The sequence below is a fragment of the Alosa pseudoharengus genome, unplaced genomic scaffold, assembly GCF_046254945.1.
Source record: "Alosa pseudoharengus isolate Yale_2024_CS ecotype anadromous, Long Island Sound unplaced genomic scaffold, YU_APseudo_1.1 YU_APseudo_1.1_scf_2, whole genome shotgun sequence".
NCBI classification, from domain to species: Eukaryota; Metazoa; Chordata; class Actinopteri; order Clupeiformes; family Clupeidae; genus Alosa; species Alosa pseudoharengus.
The window spans coordinates 14,607,415-14,629,489 of NW_027468663.1; the positions used below are offsets into that span (position 1 = coordinate 14,607,415).

General features: G+C 43.7%; 1 protein-coding gene across 2 annotated transcripts; it reads left to right on the plus strand.

The window, feature by feature from the left end:
• Nucleotides 1-389: 389 nt before the first annotated feature.
• rab31 (RAB31, member RAS oncogene family) lies at nt 390-18,842 on the plus strand. 2 transcript variants are annotated; one of them, XM_076293861.1, is made up of 7 exons: nt 390-571; nt 1,286-1,365; nt 5,509-5,590; nt 9,744-9,815; nt 12,922-13,028; nt 13,440-13,612; nt 15,289-18,842. In XM_076293861.1, exons 1-7 carry the CDS (start codon nt 533-535, stop codon nt 15,384-15,386), a joined length of 651 nt encoding a protein of 216 aa, XP_076149976.1. In that variant the 5' UTR covers nt 390-532; the 3' UTR covers nt 15,387-18,842. The 2 variants fall into 2 exon arrangements, with proteins under 2 accessions (XP_076149976.1, XP_076149977.1); XM_076293862.1 differs by having other exon boundaries at nt 13,440-13,549.
• Nucleotides 18,843-22,075: the final 3,233 nt, after the last annotated feature.

A 22,075-nucleotide genomic window follows, 5' to 3' on the forward strand; every position in this document is an offset into this window, starting at 1 on the left:
TTTCTGTAACTGACTGAGAATTTTCACCTGGCTGCATCACACGGCCCTTATGTGACCTACTTTTATTAAGGCTACAGCCTGCTTTATGTCTGCATTCCATATTGCTGACCGCTCTAACCTAGTGAGACGACCCGCCGCTTAGGAATGCGGAATCGGCGCTCAGGCTAACTAGGGTTGTCACATAGTTAATGGCAGAAAATATTTCTAAGACCAACAGAACTTCTGTATAATTGCAATAGGTTTTGTCTTGCTTTTAGACCATTACCTAATTTTCCACTATGTCGCCCGTTTATCTTTTTTTTGACTAGTTCTTTAAGTTGGAGAGAGGAGAGGCACATGCATCACGTGACTGACACCGCTTCGAGTGACTCCAACTGGTTTCCGTTATATTTGGGAAGATGGTCAGACAAGTCGCTCAGGGGCTGGGTTTGTCGTTTAATAGCGAAATGTCGTTGTATGCATATTTGCACTGAAGCAATAAAACGTATACAACGCGGACGAAGAATGAGCCAGTCTTCGCAGAAAGTCTAAAATGGCCATAATAAGGGAACTTAAAGTCTGCCTTCTCGGGGTAAGTCGAGAAAAAAACTTCCTCCGCCGGATTCCTCGCAGATTTCCCGAGTCTGCGGTTCTGTTGCTCGTTGCGTCAGGCAAACATGAGCGAACGCTGAGCTGGTATTGTTCTCGGGAAACTGGTTAATTCGGCTATTCTCTGTTTTACTTGTAATTTAAGATCAGAAAAAAACTTTAACACTATTTCAAAAAATCGTACTGTTTACTGATTGAGTATGCTATTTGGTAATACCCGGTCGTAATTGCCTAACGTCAATCTATTTTTGGAAAAACATATTTGCTTTCCGATCCTGTGTAACATTCGTACACCGCACAACCAGTAATCAAAGCCGGTGTCTCTCTGCTAGGCCCCGACATGTTTCTCTGTTCATTCAGATGTCATTTTCTCCGATTGCATAGCGATGCCAATTCAACATCCACAGGCAGGCATTACGTCACATTGTCAGGCTGCTGGTAACTGGACAGCAGCTCTAAGCGCATAGCGCTTTTGTCCCCATAAATCCAACATTTTAGGAATAGTTTCGGAATTTAAGTGTTTTGTCAACATTGTCCTTGTGACTACAATCTACAATTAGGCTATCCACATATTTTCCGGTCATTCTGAAAGTGTTTGTCCCCGGATGCTTGGATAACGAATATAGACGTAAGAATATTTGTTAGGATTGGCGAAATTACTTAACCTGAAGCCTACTCTTTTCCCCTTGTCTCATAGGATACGGGAGTCGGGAAGTCTAGTATTGTGTGCCGCTTTGTGCAGGACCACTTTGACCATAACATAAGTCCAACTATTGGGTAGGTCACACTGTCAAATTCACATGCGAACTAACTGTCTACACATAGTGCCAGCTAATTTGTAATTTAAAAGCAGAATATGAGTCAGTTGTGGTTTTGTCTAGGAGCGCGAAAGAGCTTAGCTCATCTTTTTTAAGAGGGAAAGAATGTGTCTGAGGCCCCTGAGACAGCACTTCACCTACTGAATTGTTATCAGACTATAAGATTGCTGGCCAACAAGGCAAAGGACAGGATTTCTTTGGAATTGAATATATATATATATATATATATATATATATATATGTTATTCACTTTTATTTCTATAATAGCCTGTAGGGATCATGGCAACCCAATGTCAGGGGCTGTGTGACACTATCTGGTTTAAAAGGCCTTTGGCCTAATTTGCAAGGGAAAAGGGAAGATTATTTAAGTCACAAGAGGGTTACTGTTGTTGATGATGCTGCAATATTCAGCAAGTAAGCAGCTTGATGGAGTGATGTCGTCTTTGTATACCATGGCTGCTGTTTTAGCCTAATATTGGGGTTATCTTGTGGTATCAAAACGTCTACTAAGTGACTAGGTGAAGCAAGTGTTTGTTGAGGACAGGTCTTGGACAGGTAGATTTTGATTGGACACAATTTAAATGACCAGTAGATTAGTAAATCCTAAAAAGGGAAGCCTCTAGATTATTGTTTCTCTGGCAGAGATTCCCCAAGTAAACAGTTCAGGCCTGTTGTAGAACCCCTGAGTTGATGCGGCTCCAGGAAGAACAACAGAATTGAACAAACAGAATTCTGGAATGACTGTTCTGTAGGACCACAGAGCAGTGGCGGTTTTAGCTTGCATGATACCGTTGGCAAACCCCCCAGCACACATACACACACACACACACACACACACACACACACACACACACAAAGGATGGTATATTTGTTGCCCCCACCCCCAAATGCACACTGAACCAATATGTGATTGTTTGGGTGAAATTAGATCTAATTTTTGCTAGTTCAGTTGGACTGAAAACTGAATACTTTCCTGTCATACTCACAAAGATATGACATAATAAAAGCATTGCCTTTGTGTTTTGCTGGTTTAGACCTTTGTTTTAATTTGGCACTAGAGAATCATCTCCCAGCACTGTCAACCAAGAGTCAAGACTAAACCAATTCACCTGGGTGGTGTGCAGACTAAAGCTGTTTTCAGACACGTCCTCCGCGGTACATGCAGAGCTTTGTCAAACGTAGGTCCGACCCTTCTGGTCATTCAGATATGATGCTGACATTATGCGGTCATGTAGATAGATAGATAGATAGATAGATAGATAGATAGATAGTTTATTGATCCCCGAGGGGAAATTCAAGTGTGTGAACGACACTGACACACATTAACAGAATCTCCGTGTGGTTGAACAGGTTGAACGTGGTTGAACACGCACATGAACAGAATCTCAGCATGTTCCTCGCTTCATTCATACAAAAGTTCATTTACATAATGTCCGTCGGAAAGAGAGGGGAGTAGTGTAACAGCCTAAGTTCGGAATTTCAAATGGACGAAGGGTGCCTGCTCAGACCCACATGGTGACCAGATAATTAACATGAGGTGCAAATGACCGATAGAAAACCAATTTCGCACAAATGAAAAATAATAAATATTCAGATGTTTTTTTTTAGCGTTTTAGTTTCCACACACACACAAACACACAGGGCGGGGATGACACAGACCCACATTGGGCAGCTATATCACTCTCACACACACACACACACACACACACACACACACACACACCAGTGGCGGACAGAGTACACAGCTTCATTACTTGAGTAAAAGTACAGATACCCTTTGTTAAATTTTACTCAAGTACAAGTAAAAGTAAAACAGTCAGATGTCTAATTAAGTAAAAGTACAAGAGTACATTTTCTAAATATTGCATTACTACTGGCACAGTGCTTACATTTATGTAGGCTACAGAAACGTCCTACATGGAGTTATGAAAAATGTTAATACCTTGGAGAATGCAAAAGGAATTGAAAGTAAAATCAAGTCATTTTCATCTTTTTACCATGTTGCCAGGGATGGGCAGTATTTCTAATACATGTATTTAAAATACGTATTTCAAATACAAAATACTATTTTGTAATTGAAACACTTGAAGCGAACACTATCATTGACTTGTTCAGAAAATTGAAATAGTCTGGCGAGGTGGGGCCACGGGTTGGCACATTCCCGGGATGGACCTGCTGCATCTTCATCCATTGTTTCGTCCATGGTTTCGTGTCTTATCTAAATCTGACCATGGAGTTGACTTTGGCGGAAAGCTGAAGGGGATTGCTGATAGGCTGTCCCAATCAGTGGCGCCTGCACAATCCAATCACGTTTGAGAGGGAAACAACAAATTGAGGGTTTCCGAGATTTTTCTTTTTTCCTTTTTTTTTTTAGAAGAAGTAACAGGTACTCACGGTTATGGATAGAAATGTAGTGGAGTAAAGACTACAATATTTGCCTCTCAAATGTACTTGAGTAAAGTCATGAGTACTCCCCAAAAATGATACTCGAGTAAAGTACAGATCCCTCAAAATTGTACTCAAGTACTGTACTCAAGTAAATGTACTCCGTTACTGTCCGGCTCTGACACACACACACACACACACACACACACACACACACACACACACACACACACACACACACACACACACACACACACACACACACACACAGACACACACACACACACACACTCACACACACACTCACACTCATCCCATGCTTCTCATTTGCACACACACACACACACACACACACACACACACACACACACACACACACACAAACACACACATGGGGCAGTCCCAGTGGGGTTGGGTGTGGGGTGGCGTGGAGATGTGATGTGCTGCCTCCCACCAGATACTGCCCTGAACGGCCGCCATCAAAACACACTTCTGCTACAGAGGTTCCGCTTGGTACCTATTTCAGGCTATGCTATTTGCATAAGCAGAGATCTTGATTATTATGAATAGCAACATATTCCTGTCAAAATATCTTTGCTTTGGTTTGCCTAGAAAAGTCTAGAGTTTAAAGTTTTACAAGTGTGTCACCAGGCATTTTTTGTGGAAGGAGGTAAATACATTATTACTGAAATATAGTGTGCAGCTTACACCAACATTGACACTGTCAGTTAACCCTGAAGCATGTGTCTGGCCCACAGCAGGCATGACATGCTTGTGTTTAAAAAAGTGCCTATTTGAATTCCAAATTCACCACAAACTTACGGTTCAAGCCTGACACATTTCACAGCTGTGGACCATTCTGGTGTACGAGAGACAAAATGAGGAGGGTAGAGAATGAAAAAAGCCCTATGTTGTTTTTGTCCAACTCATTTTGATGGTGCACTAAATTACAACAGGGAGAATGGCGCCTCTGCCATTTCCACCTGGACCGCCTGGTGTTGCCCCTATGTAGCACTGCTACACTATTGCCCCTATGTAGCACTGCTACACTATGACCCTTTTGCAGAACTCTTTTCATTACTTTTTAATGCCCTACTGTAGGTACCTGTTTGCCATCTTTATCCAAAGTGCAGGGCAGGCCGATATACCTTCAAGGAACACTGCATGTTGAAAAGCAATGCCATAAAGGTTTACCCATTTCATTGGAGCCAATGGCAAAGGGGTAAACACCAGTTAATACACTGTGTTGCTTTCACTATGTGGGTGACTCAAGTACCCCAGTCTGATAGTGTTGGCATTAATTTGCTTGCGTTACACAAAGAAGGGCATGGAAGCAGCTTAGCGTTGATCCAGCAGTAAGGAGAAAGGGGCTGCAATGTTAGGAGTTATTTTGGGCTAATCAGATTAGAAACTAAAATAAAACATTTGAGAGGAGAAAGGAAGACAAAATGAGATTAGCATCAGGAAGGCGTAGGGCAGCCAGTGTGGGCACTAATGCGCAATGTTCACAGCTTCTCTCTGCCCATCCACCTCAGACACTCTCTCTCTTTCTCCCCCATCTCCCTTTCTCTCTCCATCTCTCTCTCTGTTCCCCATCTCTCTTTCTTTCTCTAACCGATTCTCTCTCCCCATCTATCTCTGTCACCCATCTCTCTCTCTCTCTCTCTCTCTGTCTGTCTCTCACACAATAATGTTTGTGTTTGTGTTTTGTCTGCAGGGCATCTTTCTTGACTAAGACTGTCCCATGTGGGAACGAGCTCCACAAGTTTCTCATCTGGGATACGGCTGGCCAGGAGAGGGTGGGTAACAGAAGAGCATACAACAGACAAACCACAGACGGGGCACAGACACAGCCCCCTAAGGCCTGGAATGCAATAACAGTGCTAAACTAGTTGGGCAATTGGAGAGTACAGACCTCCACCAAGGTCAAGTGCAATATCTCGCAACAGTAGCGAAATTGAAAGTACATTTGTAGAGGCAGCCCATGAACCTGATCCACTGAAAGTAAATCCATCGCCTTGTAAGCCGCTCCATGCTACACCTTTCCACCACAGAGTCATGAAAATAGGACCGGTCATTTTTGCACAGTTCTGTTTACATAGAGACTACCAGTCAGGATGCACTGAAAACATAGCCTCCTTGGCGTAAAAGCAATAATAATATCACTTGCTGCCCTGCTAGAAGCTGATTCCAGATCAGATCTAGTTCTGATGAGAAACAGCAGCTAACAGGGGATAGCAGTGATGGCCACAGATGCAGTAGCACCTTTTATCTGATGGATAGAATCAACAGCACTGCATATTCTGTATGAGACAGCATAAAGTCAAACAAGCCTTACGGATAAAGACTACTCAAACAAGCCGCAATTCTAAATCCATTTTCAGACAGGAAGCGACTAGCAGCGATGTAGCGACGAGAGACCAAGAAATTAATAAAATTCACAGATTTGTAGCAATGATAGACAAAATAGATATTGATGAAGTGATGGACAAAGCGAATACAGCATGCACACACTTCCATAGACACACACTCACATTGACACACTGTCAAAGACACACACCTGGTTGGTGGTGAGTTGAATACTAAAGGTGAACATATAGTATACTGTACACTGTATAAAAAGTATAGAATAGAATCAACCATATTTATTCACCTTATTCATGAGCCATCAATGGGCGTCGGCAGTATTCAGTACTCTGAAATCCGGTTTTCTGTTTCCAGCCGAAGCTGATTTTAAGCAGCTTCATATGATTGACTAGTTTGACTAAAAGACAGTACCTGATGCATCCCAACTAAGTTAAAAGTTATAAACAGAATGGACCGAAGGTGAAAACCTGAATGGAAGTAGGTTTTTGGAATAAGGTGGATATAGCACATTTAAAAACAACATGAGTTCTATATAGCGTATTTAGAAGAAGAATGGACTTTGTTGTTGAAGTAGATTTGGTGCTGTCGGTGCGGTTGCATCTGCTGGCCCTGGGTTGCTGGGACCACCCAGCAGGCTGTCCTGCACTCAGAAGGTATGGACTGTCTTTCCAAGTCAGACGACTGACCTCATCACACCTCCACGCCACCCCCACACCTCTGCCCAACCCCGTGTCTGTGTGTGTGTGTGTGTTTGTGTATGTGTGATGTCGCTGCCCTCTGTGTGTATGTGTCATCCCCGCCCTGTGTGTGTGTGTGTGATATAGCTGCCCTCTGTATGTGTCATATCCCTGCCCTGTGTGTGTGTGCGTGTGTGTGCTTCCTCAGCTTTTGTTCCTCCTATCTCCCCATGTGTTCTCTGTCACACTACCTCTCTCCCCTTCTTGCTTGTTTTTCACTCAGTTGCTCACTCTCTCCTGCTCTGATTTCTGCCATGATCTCTGTACCATTTCCCTTTGTTTTTCACTCTCTTTTGTTTCTTTCTATCCCTCTCTCCTTCTCTTCTCCTCTCTCTTTCTCATTCTGTTTTTCACTCCCAGTACTCCCTCTCTCCAGTCTCCATGTTCTCTTTATCTGTTATTTCTTTGTTTCACTGGTGTACTCTCTCTCTCTCTCTATCTCTCTTTCTCTCTCTCTTTCTCTCCCTCTCTCTCCTCTCTCTCTCTGGACAGTGTGCACATCATTCTTTCCGCTGCCCTGTGTTCACACAAACAGGGTCACTCTGTGATGCAGGCTCTGTGTGTGTGTGTGTGTGTGTGTGTGCGTGTGTGTGCATGACACCCGGATGTCGGGGCAGGGGTCACTCACAAGTGTAATGACTTGTGGAGTTGTGTGTGTGCATGGGTTTAGACAGTAGATGTGTCTCTAATAGTTTAGTCTAGGCTAATTAGATTGAGGCTGATTGTGGTTTTACATATTTTTCATTACTTCACATTACTTATTCTATCCCCAATCTCATTGTGAGCAGAAATTTTAAATCTGTTTATTTAAATTAGACAAATGATGTGTCTTTTTGTTTAGGAAATTTCTGTGTGTGTGTCTGTGTGGGAAGTTTGTTGCTGAATGAGCGTATGTGATGGTATGTGTTTGTGTTTTGTCACTGTGTGTATGTTTGTGTGTGTGTGTGTGTGTGTGTGTGTGTGTGCAAGTGTGTGCGTGGGTTCATGTTGTTTCTGTGTGTGTGTGTGTGGCTGCCAGTTGTGTTTGTGCCAGTGTGTGGGAGGTTGCTGAGCGAGCATGTGTGCCATCACTGCATTGCAGAGCTTTTCTCTGTGTGTGTGTGTGTATATATGTTTGTTTGTGTGTGTGTGTGTCAGTGAGTGAGTATAAGCCATAGTGTGAGCGAATATGTTGCAGTGGTAAGGGATGTGTGTGTCAGTGTTTTTACATTTGACACACTTTGAATGTGAATGTAAATGAGAACCATGGTGTGAGAGTGTACTGTGTGTGTGTGTGTGTGTGTGTGTGTGTGTGTGTGTGTGTGTGTGTGTGTGTGTGTGTGTGTGTGTGTGTGTGTGTGTGTGTGTGTGTGTGTGTGTGTGTGTGTGTGTGTGTGTGTGTTTGTGTTAACCTGGCACTGCCAAACATGCAGTCAGGAAAAAGTGTGTCACCACTGCCTGTGGGTCAAAGTGGCCTTAACATTTGGCCAAGTTCCCTGTCCCCATGGTGACATCACTTCCTGTCTGTTCTGCCTCTGCTGCCTGTCAAAGGGAAGAGAGAAGGACCACTCTGTGGATGAAGGCTGGAGGAAAACACTCTGAGGAGTGGATTTCACTCATTACCCCAGTTAGAAATAGATCCTTACCCTCACACATGAGTGGGAGGGAGAGTGTGCTTTAATCAGGTCCGTGTGTGTTTCCATTTGCATTTCTGACTGGTCCTATTTACTTCAAATTGTTGAACAAGGTAGGGGGTTACCATATCTCAGTGTCCTACATGATGATAGTGATCCAGATCAGGATTTGGATGCAGTGAGGGACTGCAGTTGCAGTCATGGCATTCCTGCAGGACAAAAATATCCCCATTTCCCTCACTGTTCTCACGGCTCAAAAAAGAACATACAAATTGAATGGCTACTGGAATAGCAACAAGAACAAGAAAGCTACCATGGACAGATATTATCTAACTATTAAGGGGTCTGGAATAACTACCAGTTTCTCCCTTCGGTTACTTTTACTGTCTGCTTGTTTGGGCAACCATTAAACAGTGACAAACAGTGCTCGAGGAACAGTGTATGCTGCCTTTAGTTTATAGTAACCTCAGGAAGCATTAGAGTTACACAGTTAGAACAAGTTTTGTGCCCAACAGGAGACTCAGAAATGTAACTCATTCTGGACTCTGATGTAATGACCGACGGAAGACAGACATGACCCACCAGCCGTAGCGCTGTCACACCAGAGCAGGGGGCCTAAAGAAGCCGGAGTGCTGGTGTCACCATGGTCACATGGCACTGGCTGCTTACTGAGTCATGGATGTCTGTCCCCAGGCTGAGAAAGGCCAAGCCAGGTCATTTGGGTGTAGCTTATAACTTTATGGCAGTGAGATATTGTGTGTACTATGCAAGTTTCTCTTCCTGATTTTGGTTGCTAGTGAGTGATGGTTGGTGTCTGTTCAGATATGCGCACTGGCACTGGCACTCACACAATGTTAAGGGTTATTTATGTCAAGTCAAGTCAAGTCACTATTATTTATATAGCGCTTTTATATGCATGTGTGAATGTGTGGGTGTGCATGTATGTGTGTTTGTAGGTTTGTCTTATGTTTGTACTTTTTATGTAATACAATAAAAATGACTAGACACCCAAGTTATGGAGCTGTAACCAGTTTTATAAGCAATGAACATGTGTTTTTAGGTCCCTAGGAGTCAAATGCAAAACAGACCATGTGAAACCATATTACAGCAATATTACTAATGTGGTATTAAAATAGGCTCAAAGCTAATGGTTTCCTGTGATTATAACGATTATAGCTTTTTGATCAAGAAATGAACTGCCATGGCTAAGTGTTGATTAATGTGATTGGTTTCAGTTCCACTCCCTGGCGCCAATGTACTACAGAGGATCCGCAGCCGCAGTCATCGTTTATGACATAACAAAGCTGGTGAGTTCCATTCCTTTGAACAGTCTCCTTTGGAATGTTGAATGTGGAGGCAACTCAGGCTCGGGCTACGCCGGGTCCGCAACTGAAGCGCAGTTTGCAGAGTGTAAGAATAGCTTTAGAAGAGTGGTCTAATTTTTTTGAAGGTATGTGTGCTGCTACCACATCTGGTGTAGCCAGTTCCATTGATTATAGTGGCTGCTAATTGTTGCAGCAGACACTGTGAATTGTTTGTAGCGGTATTAAGCCAGACAGACACTTTTTGTGTTTGTCTTTCTTGTTTTTCAGTCACATACAACATGGTAACTCACACTACATGTTTCAGATACGAACGCTGTGTTCAGACTGTATGCTTGACTGCTCACACAGCAAGACAGCTGACAAAAAAAAACATGCCGAAAAACGAATTGGATCAGATCAGAGCTGGAACGTTGATTGTGATGTCTAATTGGGTGTCGTGAGCCTGCTCAAAGTACACAACAAATCGGACACAAATTTGGCCTGATTAAAAAGTTTGTCGGACTGATTCGGGGCTAAATCATGTCAAAGTCACACAGTGTTTGCTTGCCATTAGACACTTTGTGTCAGTCTGTGTGGCTCCCAGCAAGTGAAAAGTTGTCCTTGATATTCATACAGTAGCACACTGTTCTGCCATACCAAACCAAAACTTTACTCTGTTCAGGTGGGAAGTTTGTTTTGTTATTTTTATCCACCTGACAACTGACCTCACAGGGACTGGCAGATACATGTAATTAAAATACGTATTTCAAATACAAAAATATTATTTGGTAATTTGTATTTTATGTGTGTGTGTGTGTGTGTGTGTGGGGGGGGGGGGGGGGGGGGGGTATATATATAAATTGGGCCGGGGCTGTCCGGGGTCTGTGCAGCACATCTGCAGATCCAGGCAGTCTGCCTAGGCCATCACGAGCAATGCTATCCTACTCATTTACCCATTTCCCATTGAATATTAATGTTATTTTATAATAACACAATAATCAAAATAATTTTGCCTAAAACAACTAGTTCAAGCACTTTTTCAGTAGCAATTGTCTGTCGCAATTTGACGCATTCGATGGCTGTATCGGGCTATATCTGTGTCAGGAGATTTTTCTTTCTTATTAATAGCCTGATGAAATCTAGACATGTCATTAAAAAAATCCAGAAGATCTCCAGAACTTATTTTAATCTTTTCATAGTCATGCACAACATTCTAGACAGTTTAGCTTACAATTCTAAATGCACCTTGCACAATGGGCCACAGGTGGACCAAGAGGCTAGAATCAAATCAAACCTGAGCCAGGAAGGCTCAATTCCTCTCTCTCCATGAAGCTGCACAATGAAGTTTAAACATGACATAGTCTTGTTAGGCTACAAATTAAATTAATTTGCGACTGGCCACCCATGCGCAGGCAATTTCCTGACACCTGCAGAACTCGGTAAATAAGTCAACATCTACCAGATTTTAATGCCATATCACTTCAAAAGTCTAAAAGGCCTATTAAGAGGCAATGCAGTTCAAGCGTACAGTATGATAAAATTGTCCACACCAAGCGAGACAATATAGCCCAAAGCTGTAGGAGGGACCAGGTTCACCTGCCCGGTTTCCAGCGGCTGGTTATATTTCACCTCTTCAAGCTGGGCTATTTAGGCAAAACATATAGGCCATCAGGCATCAGCCTACTATTAAAAACAAAATAGCCTGGTGTAAACTATATAGTTTTAATTCCAGGTCCTAAATAATGGTAGGGATAGGCTGGCCTAGAAATCTTCTGTGCTGCAGCAAGTCTGAGAAGTAGGCCTATCGCGCACAAAACTTGCGCAGCAGCTCCCCCTCCGCTAGTTCAGATCAGACAACGCAATGCTAGCAGACATCTAGCGGTGAATGGCGAGGTAAGGGCAAAAATTAAGGTGCACAGTATTTTGAAACGTCATCATCAATAGGCTAATATCACTAGATTTGGGCTATTATTGTTCATCCATGTCAGTGTACCTTAAATAAGTCAGCTCTTAATGTGATCTTATCTGTTCTTATAAAACTCAAAAAGAGAAAGAGAAAGTAGAAATTGAGAATACATTCAAAAGTACATTAAAAAATGTATGCCACACCAGCACACTGCAGTTGCCAGACCAATCCATTCCACACCCCTCTGGGTCAAAAAAAATCCCAATTTAACCCATGCACATATGAGAGAGAGAGAGAGAGGGAGGGAGGGAGGGGGGAGAGAGAGAGAGAGGAAGGAAATACTGGATAAAGGCGCAAAGCTCTACAATGAAAGCTATGAAATGATGAAATTATTATCCAATCAGAACACATATGGAACCGGTTATGTGGTTGCCCTGCAATAGATTATTGCTCAAAAAATCACCTGAAGCAACATGATGAAAAATTCTTATTTATCCCCCTTGGCGTCAATAGAACACCATTTAGTGCTAACACGGTACCTAGTTAGTTAATAACCAACTTAAAGGGTCATGTTTCCCCCTGATCAACAGCTTTACACAGTGCAATATCAAGCAATCTGGGCATGCATTGATAATGTCAGGCATTGGTCTCCACTTTGTACCACTTGACAAGTTCAGTTGTGACTTTTTGAGTGCATTTCTGATACATTATTTAGGCTATGAGATGTAACAGGAAGGTCAGCATAGTTGATCTGTCGACTGTTTGTAGGTTTATGGCCTGTCTCATAGGCACGTAAAAGCTGTTGCTCTCAAACACTATCCACTTAATCAACAGTCAGTGTACTGATGAAGGAATAGATTAAATAGATAGATATGGAAGGTTTGCAAAGTGATTTCATGGTACCTTTAAAGATTATTGTTTTTATTTTTAAAATACACAAATACAGTATTTTGTTTTGATACATGGCGTGACTACTGTATTCTGTAGTTAGTTTTTTATAGACTTAATTAGGGTATTTGATATTTTTTTATTATTTATATATTATACATATTTTTGCCCATCCCGGCACACACACACATTCAGATGCCTCTATTTACCAGTTTAGCTTTTGCATGGTCAAAGTATGCAGCTGCACTATAATGTTTTTATTGAAAAATACTTAAAAAATTAAACTTTGCTATGTGTGTGCATTTGTTTGTACAGGACTCGTTCCAGACGCTGAAGAAGTGGGTTAAGGAGCTGAAAGAGCATGGCCCAGAGAACATTGTGGTGGCCATAGCAGGCAACAAGAATGACCTGGGAGACATTAGGTAACGGATGCTGCTCTCTCTTTTCTTTCTTTCTCCTTTTTTATCTCTTTCCTCTTTTTTCTCCTCTTCTATCATCTCTCTCAATTTCTGATACTCCTTGCTGCTTGGACTTTCTTGTTAAGGACCTTTGCTGAATCACCTCAAACACAAACACTGGCCGGTACTCCACACGGTTGTCTGTTGACCTCAGCTCTTGCTTTATGGATCCCATCCCACATGGCTTCGTCCCTGAGTTTGGTTCTCACAGCCTGGACTCATGATGCCCCTCTGGGATAGTTTTCCTGGCACAATCTGTGTGTGTGTGTGTGTGCGTGCGCGTCCGTGTTTGTGTTGTGTGTTTTGCCTATCTGTGTCTGTGTGTGTGTTTGGCCTGTGTTAACTCTCACTGTGTCCTCCTCCACCTCTTTGCAGAGAGGTTCCTATGAAGGAGGCCAAAGACTTTGCCGAGTCCATCGCGGCCATCTTCATCGAGACCAGTGCCCGCAACGCCGTCAACGTGGAGGAGCTCTTCCAGAAGATCAGTGAGTGTCTTGCCGCGTCCCATCCACCTCGACATGCCTTCCTGTCAGAGTACAACAAGCAGAGTGAGGCCCCGTTCTGAATCCGCACGTTTGTCTCTCGCCTGTGCCCGACGCATGAGACGTAGCTTAGGATGGATATGCCGTGAGCACACGCCTGCACCGTTATTAACAGCCCACCGTGACCTTGTCTAGGCAGCTGACGGCTCTTTTAGCCATCTAGTCCTGGGGGATGCTGCCAGAGCCATCAAAGAATCAGCTGATTTCCAATTAGTAGCGTATTTGTTATGTGCATGCTGCATTTCAACAGCCTACCTGCTTTGTGTTTCCACAAATGCTTAGTGTGCACACTACACGTTTGTTGGCCAAGTATGTTGACTGACACACACACACAAAGAATAGGCTATATCTTTTTTATATCCTTTTACTGCTACAGAGACACAAATGACCATTTGTGCTGAGTAACACTGACCTTTTTTATCACATTAAGTCAGCATATTGCACATAAAAGTGTAAGTGTGTGTGTGTGTGTGTGTGTGTGTGTGTCGCCACCTCTGGTTCCCAAGGCAGCTGTGGTGTGGTGTGTGTGGAGAGATCTCCCGGCAGGGGCGGAATAGATTTGTTTTATGTGTGACTCACACTGGAACCTGGGAAAACTCCAGAGTGCAAATCAGCCTCAGCAGTGGAGCTAATATAAAGACAGGACTGCTCACTGGAGTTAAGGCTCAGCAGTGGAGCTAATATAAAGATAGGACTGCTCACTGGAGTTAAGGCTCAGCAGTGGAGCTAAAGACAGGACTGCTCACTGGAGTTAAGGCTCAGCAGGAGAGCTAATATAAAGACAGGACTGCTCACTGGAGTTAAGGCTCAGCAGTGGAGCTAAAGACAGGACTGCTCACTGGAGTTAAGGCTCAGCAGGAGAGCTAATATAAAGACAGGACTACTCACTGGAGTTAAGGCTCAGCAGGAGAGCTAAAGACAGGACTACTCACTGGAGTTAAGGCTCAGCAGTGGAGCTAAAGACAGGACTGCTCACTGGAGTTAAGGCTCAGCAGTGGAGTCTTGGGTGCGCAGCCCTAAGCTAAAAAAGTGCATAGGAAAGGTGACGTCATGTAACATAAACATTGTGTTTCAGTCTCGATTTTTGGTGGAAGATGTACTGTAACGTATGTGAAATGTGAGATATCAGACACATTTGGATGCTAGTTTGGAACATTAAAATGTGTTGTGCCCACATCCAGACTTGAACTAAAATAGCAACAACTACCCGGCCGCTCCTGTCTGTACCAGTCTGTGTGTGCATCCGAGAGTGACTTTAATCTGCATTTTTGTCTGAGAGTGACTATAATCTGTGTGTGCGTTGAAGAGTGACTATATTCTCGCCCTTAGTCTCACTTGCAGTTAGGTCCATAAACTTCCAACACGATTTGGGATATATTAAGAATTTGGAGTAGGTTTTTCCTCATATTTTGTTTGGGGGATCTTTTATTGGTAGTTATGTTCCCATGTCATGATACACTACAGTGAGCCAAATACATCTAAAGTGACTTGCTTAAAATATATATCATAATGCATGTACTTGTGTTTTGAATATTTAATTTCCAAATATGTCTTTCTAATAAAATAGTAAAATAGATCTAGTGCATGGTTGAGTGTGCTGAATCCAATATGTTGTTGTTGTTATGTGTAATGTCTGACATCTGATCCTGGCGGTGACTTTTGTGTGTGTGTGTGTTCTGCAGGTCGTCAGATCCCGCCACTGGAGAACCCAGACTTGGACAGCAACGAGTCCTTTAAACTGACCCGTCAGGCCCCTCCATCCAGCCGCCGCTGCTGCTAGACGCGCGCGCGCACACACACACACACACACACACACACACACACACACACACACACACACACACACACACACACACACACACACACACACACACACACACACACACACACACACACACACATTTAGGTCTACACAAATACTTTCACAAGTAGATGCATGTATGAAAGTGGATGCAAACACCCCCCATACTGTACATGCTCGCATCCATCCATCCACACACACGCAGGCTTTGAGCTACAAGTGCAAAAGCACCTAGCGGTCCCGTCCTTACACAGTGAAAGCACAACAGCCAGGCCTCTCACTGCAGACGACAACCTCAGTTCATGAGGCGTGCCCTTCACACATCAGCACAAAACACACACATATTTGCACGCACACACACACACGCCCAGACCAGCTTAGTGTTTCAGGCTGCAGCCGCACATCGGATTCCAGGGAGGACCCACACCATCTCTGCCCACCTGACTGGATGCCTCAGTGCCAGCCAAACCAACACTCGCTGCTTCCCATTCGGCACACAGGACCGACAGATGCAGGGTCCAGGAAGACTTCCATAGCACGGTGGAACAGTCTCATCCCCACCTGCCCACCACCGCACACCCACCCAACAGGAGACACCCAGCGCCAACCCCCACAGCTCATACCCATAGTCACACACAACTAGCTCCAGGAGGGAGCAGCAGGATGGGAGAGATGCCCCCACAGCACTATGTGAGAACAGTCTCACCCCATCCACCCACTCAACAGGAGCCCCCCCCAGCATCTCGTACCCATCCTCATGCACGGCCAGTTCTCCTGACAGCAGCAGTGTCCAAAAGAAGCAGTAGGAGGGAGAGACCCCCCACAGCCCTGCGGAACAGCAGCAACAACAGGAGGCCAACATGGCATCACTGGAGAGCTGCTTCTGGAGGAGGATCGCTTGACTTGACTCTTTAGGACCCACCTGTGGTTTTCACTGTCTTTGGAGTTAGTTAGCAGGGCCCAAGCCCACACCCCGTCCTACCAGTGTTCTACACACACACACACACATGTTGGCCTGCAGCGAGCTAGCCGTCCTCCCCAAGGACCTCCAGGAACCTCCAAGACCTCCAAGTCTGGACCAGATCTAGAAGGTCACCACACACCTTGTTTCCTTAGTAACAGGCACTAAGTGTGTTTTTCCACCTCTGAACCAGGAAAGAGGAACTGTGTGGGCCGGAGGTTCCTGAATCTGAGTCTGTGTGAACATGTGGCCCCCTCTCAAGCCTTCAGTTAGTGGTCCAGCCCACGGACTTTCCAGAATTCTTTTAGAGGAACTTATTACCTGCTCATACCTTAATCCATGATTGTGTATAGGTACATTTTTTTCCCAGTTGTAACGTATGTTATGTAACATATACTAGGGAGACTGTGGTCACCTTTTAAATTAATGTTTGATGGCTAGTTAAATTTGCTAATAGATTTGATGCAGCATTTGCAAAAGTTCACTTGTATGTTGGATGTAAAAGAAGCTGTGCTTCGCTAATTGGGCCTGTATAGTAGACAGGCTTACCAACTCAAGAGCGTTACCATGGCATTTACATGCGTTGTCCACTAGGTGGCATCCGTCCTCTGTCATCCCATGAAGTGCCTTAACCAGGAGTTGATGTACATGTATTTATAGGGTTATGTAACATATGTATGTAGCATTGTAGTTTAGACTCCTTTATTTCTCTCCTTCATCTGTGTGCATGTTTTTTCCCTTTGTGTGCAAAGAGCAGTAAGCAAAGATAACCGAGACTTCTAACTGCTTCATCTGCTGTTAGGTTCTGATTGGTTGATTGAGTGTGTATGCTGGATGTCACAAACACCCACCAGGTGAAGATCACACAGGTAGCAGCCCTGTGGACATTGAAGCAGCCCTGTACCCTTTACTATATTGATGGGGTCATTGGGCCATTGGCATGTTTCAGTGTATCAGGTGATGATGCACAAGGCAACTGTTCTAGTGTTACTCTGAGCAGTGTCGTTTGGGCATTCTTTTAATCTGGAAAACTTTAATAATCAGCGTACAACTTTGTCATGATCATCCTATAACACTATGAGTCATATGATTGCCCAGCAACATTGCTCAGATAGTTTCCCACTGCATCATCACCTTTACTTGTTGAATGAAAAAACACCTTGAATGACTGGCCAGTGGTTTTAAAGCAGTAGTAGAAATCTAGTCGTTGAAGGACAGGGAAGAAACTAAACAGTAAGTGAGTAAATGGCGAGAGTTGGTACTACTTACATGTGGTGCAGTATTACCTCTCCAAATGCATCAGAAATTACCATAATAAGTGGGTGAGATGCAACATCTGTAGTTCATTCATTTCTAGCACCTTTGTACATTAAGTTTTTCGTATTGGCAAGAATGAAAATGTGGTCTTTAAGCAGAGCCTGTGTATTGTGTGCCAAGAGTCTCACTCCTGCATAGTGGCCATGTGTTACAGGGTGAGAGTAGTGTGCCTTCAATTCCCCTAGGCTCTGAATAATTGTAATGCTGTTTGAATTCTGTTTGAAAAGAGAACCTAATTGCTAAAGGAAACATATGTTTAGTTACTGTCTTCCACCCATTAGAAAAAGTTTTATTGTGCGATCTACCCGCTCAAGTGCCTTGTGGTCTTATTGTCCTGGTTTCAGATTGATCGTGTTGTGTGTGTGTGTGTGTGTGTGTCTAAACACTAGTCATAAAGTCACTAGTCACTAAACACAATCATCGATAACCAGGATCAAATGTGCCTTCAGTCGATTAGATTATTTTCTGTAAAACTGAAAAAGAAAAAAAAACTATAAGACAAACCACTATTAATTGTGCATGTGTTTGTTTGGTTACCCTAAATCAGTTAGAACTGTGGATGGACTTGGGACCTTGACACTGCTATGTAGCCAGAACGTTTATTGTTCCCCTTCAATTGACTTCAGGTTACATGTGATTTGTTTTGTATCACAGTATCTCTGAAGCCAATCACTTTAAGTCTGAGTGGCCAAATTCCTCACAACTGCCAAAATCTGAGATTAAAAAACATCTGAATTAGCAGTGTTGTTTTGACCATGTGGATCGAGTAATTTGACATACCTGATGCCCATAACTGCAGGCTATCTTTGCTAAGAATGTAACCATAAGATAGGCTGTCATTGATGGTGAAGTTGTTATTGGGACATTATACATACATTCGTGTGCTTTTTTAGCATTACAGAACTGAAGTGAGGAGTGTCTGTACTGACAATAGTTGCTTGGTAATCTGATGCCGTTTGCGCTTCAGAAGCGTGCATTCTCTCCGCCCTGGTTCCATAATGGTGGTTAATAGACTATCGCAGTCTGCCGTGCTAGATTCTGGCTGCCAATGCCTTCAGTTGTATTTGAACCTACTCGGTTTGTTTATGTATGATCAAGACAGACAGTTTTAACATTTTGCATTAATCCTTAATAAAGTCATACTTTGTCTACCTTAATTGAGTCCATTGCTGTACAATCATTACAGTTTCAGCTAATCTGGAACGGAACGTTCCTCTGTTTCTGTCCGAAGTAACATGAGAGAACATCTCGGCTCCCGTTTACTGTCTATGGTCCTAAGACCTGTCACCATGAGTTTAAGGGTCACAGCCCACGAACATGTGCGGATGCATTTCATAACATTGTGTTAAAAAATAGCGGTATGGACACTATGCTTAGAGCAAGCCATGTGGTACAAAAATACGCCGCAAACACTCCAGCGAAAAGGCCAGGCGTAATTGAGAGCGCAAGGTGTAAGTCGATCTGTCTGTAAAATAATACGTTGTCCCCACCTTTGGCAGAAAAAGAATGCACTTCAAGCGGATACCGAACAAAAATAGAGGAAATGTTTTACATAGGCTACTAAAAAAACTCAGTAAAGTGTTAATCCTATAATCAATGGCATAGGCCTAAATATCAAGCTTGTGGAATCTAGCCTTCACACAATAACGCGTTGTAACCTGAGTCGTTTTTAATGCTGGAATGTCAGTAGGCCTACTAAATGTCAATATCAAAAAATCAGCATCAAAAATAATTATTAGCCTATTCATTCACTGTAGTTTATTCTGTCAACACCGCTGTAGTTGACCTTTGAGAATGCTGAACATGGTGCGTTTTAAACGGGCATGGCTGTTTTTGCGCGCACGTAGGCTAGATAGATAGATAGATACTTTATTGATCCCCAAAGGGAAATTCAAGAACTCGGCTACTCGGCGGCGATGACACTGACCCCTGTGGTCTGCAGTTTTTCACTTGTCATGTTGGAGGCCCGTGTTTATCGCCGTCATACAGCCTAACAGTAGTAATACCGCCACAGAAAAGCCTAGAAGATGAGTGCAGATGTTAGCCTACATGGCAACTGGGCCCATGTTAACTGGCTGCATTGATGACGTTTCACGATTGATGACGAGTGACAGATCTGGCCGCTTGCAGATTTGTCACTTTCTGATATAAACTATAGACGAACATACAAATATGCATGACATGTTTAAATGTCAAAATTGTCTGTAGTTGCACTGGACCATGACTATGCCACCCAAAAAACAAACACCTAAACAGCATTAATTAACTCCACGTGGGTATCAAACCACTAATAAATTGAACTGCTTGCATAATAACCAGACGTCTACCTGCTTGCGCCACGAACCAGCTGACAGCACCTAGAGAAATTGACTTGACTTGTACGATTAAAAGAAGTCAGCTAATGTTATTATGATTGTAACAAGTTAACTCAGCTGATGTTATCTGGCTACCATGTTATCTTGCTATCGTTGCCCAATCCATTTAGTAGGCCTTCAAAGTATTAGGTATGAGCTACACCAGGCGCGTAACGGCTCCCACACACAGCTGCGTTCCGTCAACGCATTCCAGTGGGTGTTCCCGACGATAGCTATGCAAATGACTTGAAGTAAAACCGTAATGTGATTGGTTGGTGCCGTCCGTAGATTGGCTTGATTGGCCGGTGCCGTCTGTCGGTGCAGCAACAGCTGAACTCCTCAACGCGAGCAGCGGGAGAAACGCGACGCGACGGACCCACAATTCAGTTCGGCAACGGATCATGTGATCCCATTTAAAGTGAATGGGATGCGTCTCCAGCAACGCGATGCACGCAGCTGTGTGTGGGAGCCGTAACTGAAGCGTTCCGTTCGCGACGCGTAAAATCCATTTTAGATGAATGGTCTATTTTTTTCGAACGTACGCCCCACTGTCACGTCTGGTGTAGCCACTTCCATTGATTATAATGGAAGCTAATTGTTGCAGCAGACGCAACGCGAACGGAACGCTTCAGTTACGCGCCTGGTGTAGCTTAGCCCTTAGGGTTGCTGTGGCATGGAGGGAGGGGTTATGCATATGTGCTAATGTGCTAATATAGCACGCAAACAGTGAGGCAGAAAGACAGTGGTAAAAAGTGGCTAGTGGACAGACAGTATCCAAACATGGACGGGGTGAAGAGGCAGACACACTATGCAGAGAAGTCTATCTCTCCTCTTCCCTTAAGTGAAGCATTGAACAGTTCAATGGCCCTGGGGACAAATGACTTCCTCAGTCTGTCTGTTGTGCAAGGCAGTGAGCGAAGTCTCCAGCTGATCAGGCTCTTCTGCTCAGCAATAGTGCTGTGGAGTGGGTGACACTCATTGTCCAAGATGTTGATCAGTTTGTTCAGGGTCCTTTTGTCAGATATTGAAGTGATGCACTCCAGTTCAGCTCCCACTACAGAGCCAGCTTTCCTTACCAGCCTGTCAATTCGCCCCGCATCCTTCTTCTTTGTGGTTCCTCCCCAGCATACCACTGCATAGAAGAGGACGCTGGCAACAACAGACTGGTAGAACATCCTGAGGAGCTTGCTGCACACATTGAAGGACCGCAGCCTCCTCAGGATATACAGCCTGCTCTGCCCTTTCTTGTAGAGTGCATCAGTGTTAGCTGACCAGTCCAGTTTATTGTCCAGGTGGAGACACTGGCGCCTTAATGCAGGGGCTTACCTGGGCTTCAGCCCAGGGGCCTCGACCAATGAGGGGCCTCCTAATAATAATAATGATAATCAATAATAATAAACGGCGTGTCCGTATTCGCGGCGTCATTAGCCTACTCTGGAGCTAGCCTAAATAATTGAGCACATCGTACTGCTCTACATCTACATCCATGCAGAGGCCCCCTTTGTCTTCTCCAATTCTAGAGTGTAACAAAATGTAACAAAACGTAATAAATCCTAACGGGTGTAGAGGAGCTAGAGGAGAGGCTGAAACTGACTGACAAACTTATCATACAAACTCTGGAGAGTTGAAGCAACGATAAACGAATGACGTGGATTCCTGTAACTGTCCATGAAAACAGAAGGCATAGCAGGTAAATATCGTAGCAAATTGCCTGGAAATGAAACGGCTTTAAAAACATGTATTTCACTTGTCTCATTGGAGTGAACGCAGAACATAGGCTGTGGCGCAAATAAATGAATTAGTGATCTGCATCTCCGTTCACCAAAATCTAAGTTTGTGCTAACCCATTCGCACATATAATAGTCTATGTTATGTTTTCTCCATTGTTAACGTGAGATATGTCTCCATGTAGTGTAGTGATAATGCATAAGGTAGCCATGTTCACGTCACATGAGCCAGCTTGTTCTGTAGGCTAAAAGTATTTCTGTCCCTCCCAAACTGCGTTAAACTGGTGTGTTAAGTAGACAGAAGGGAAC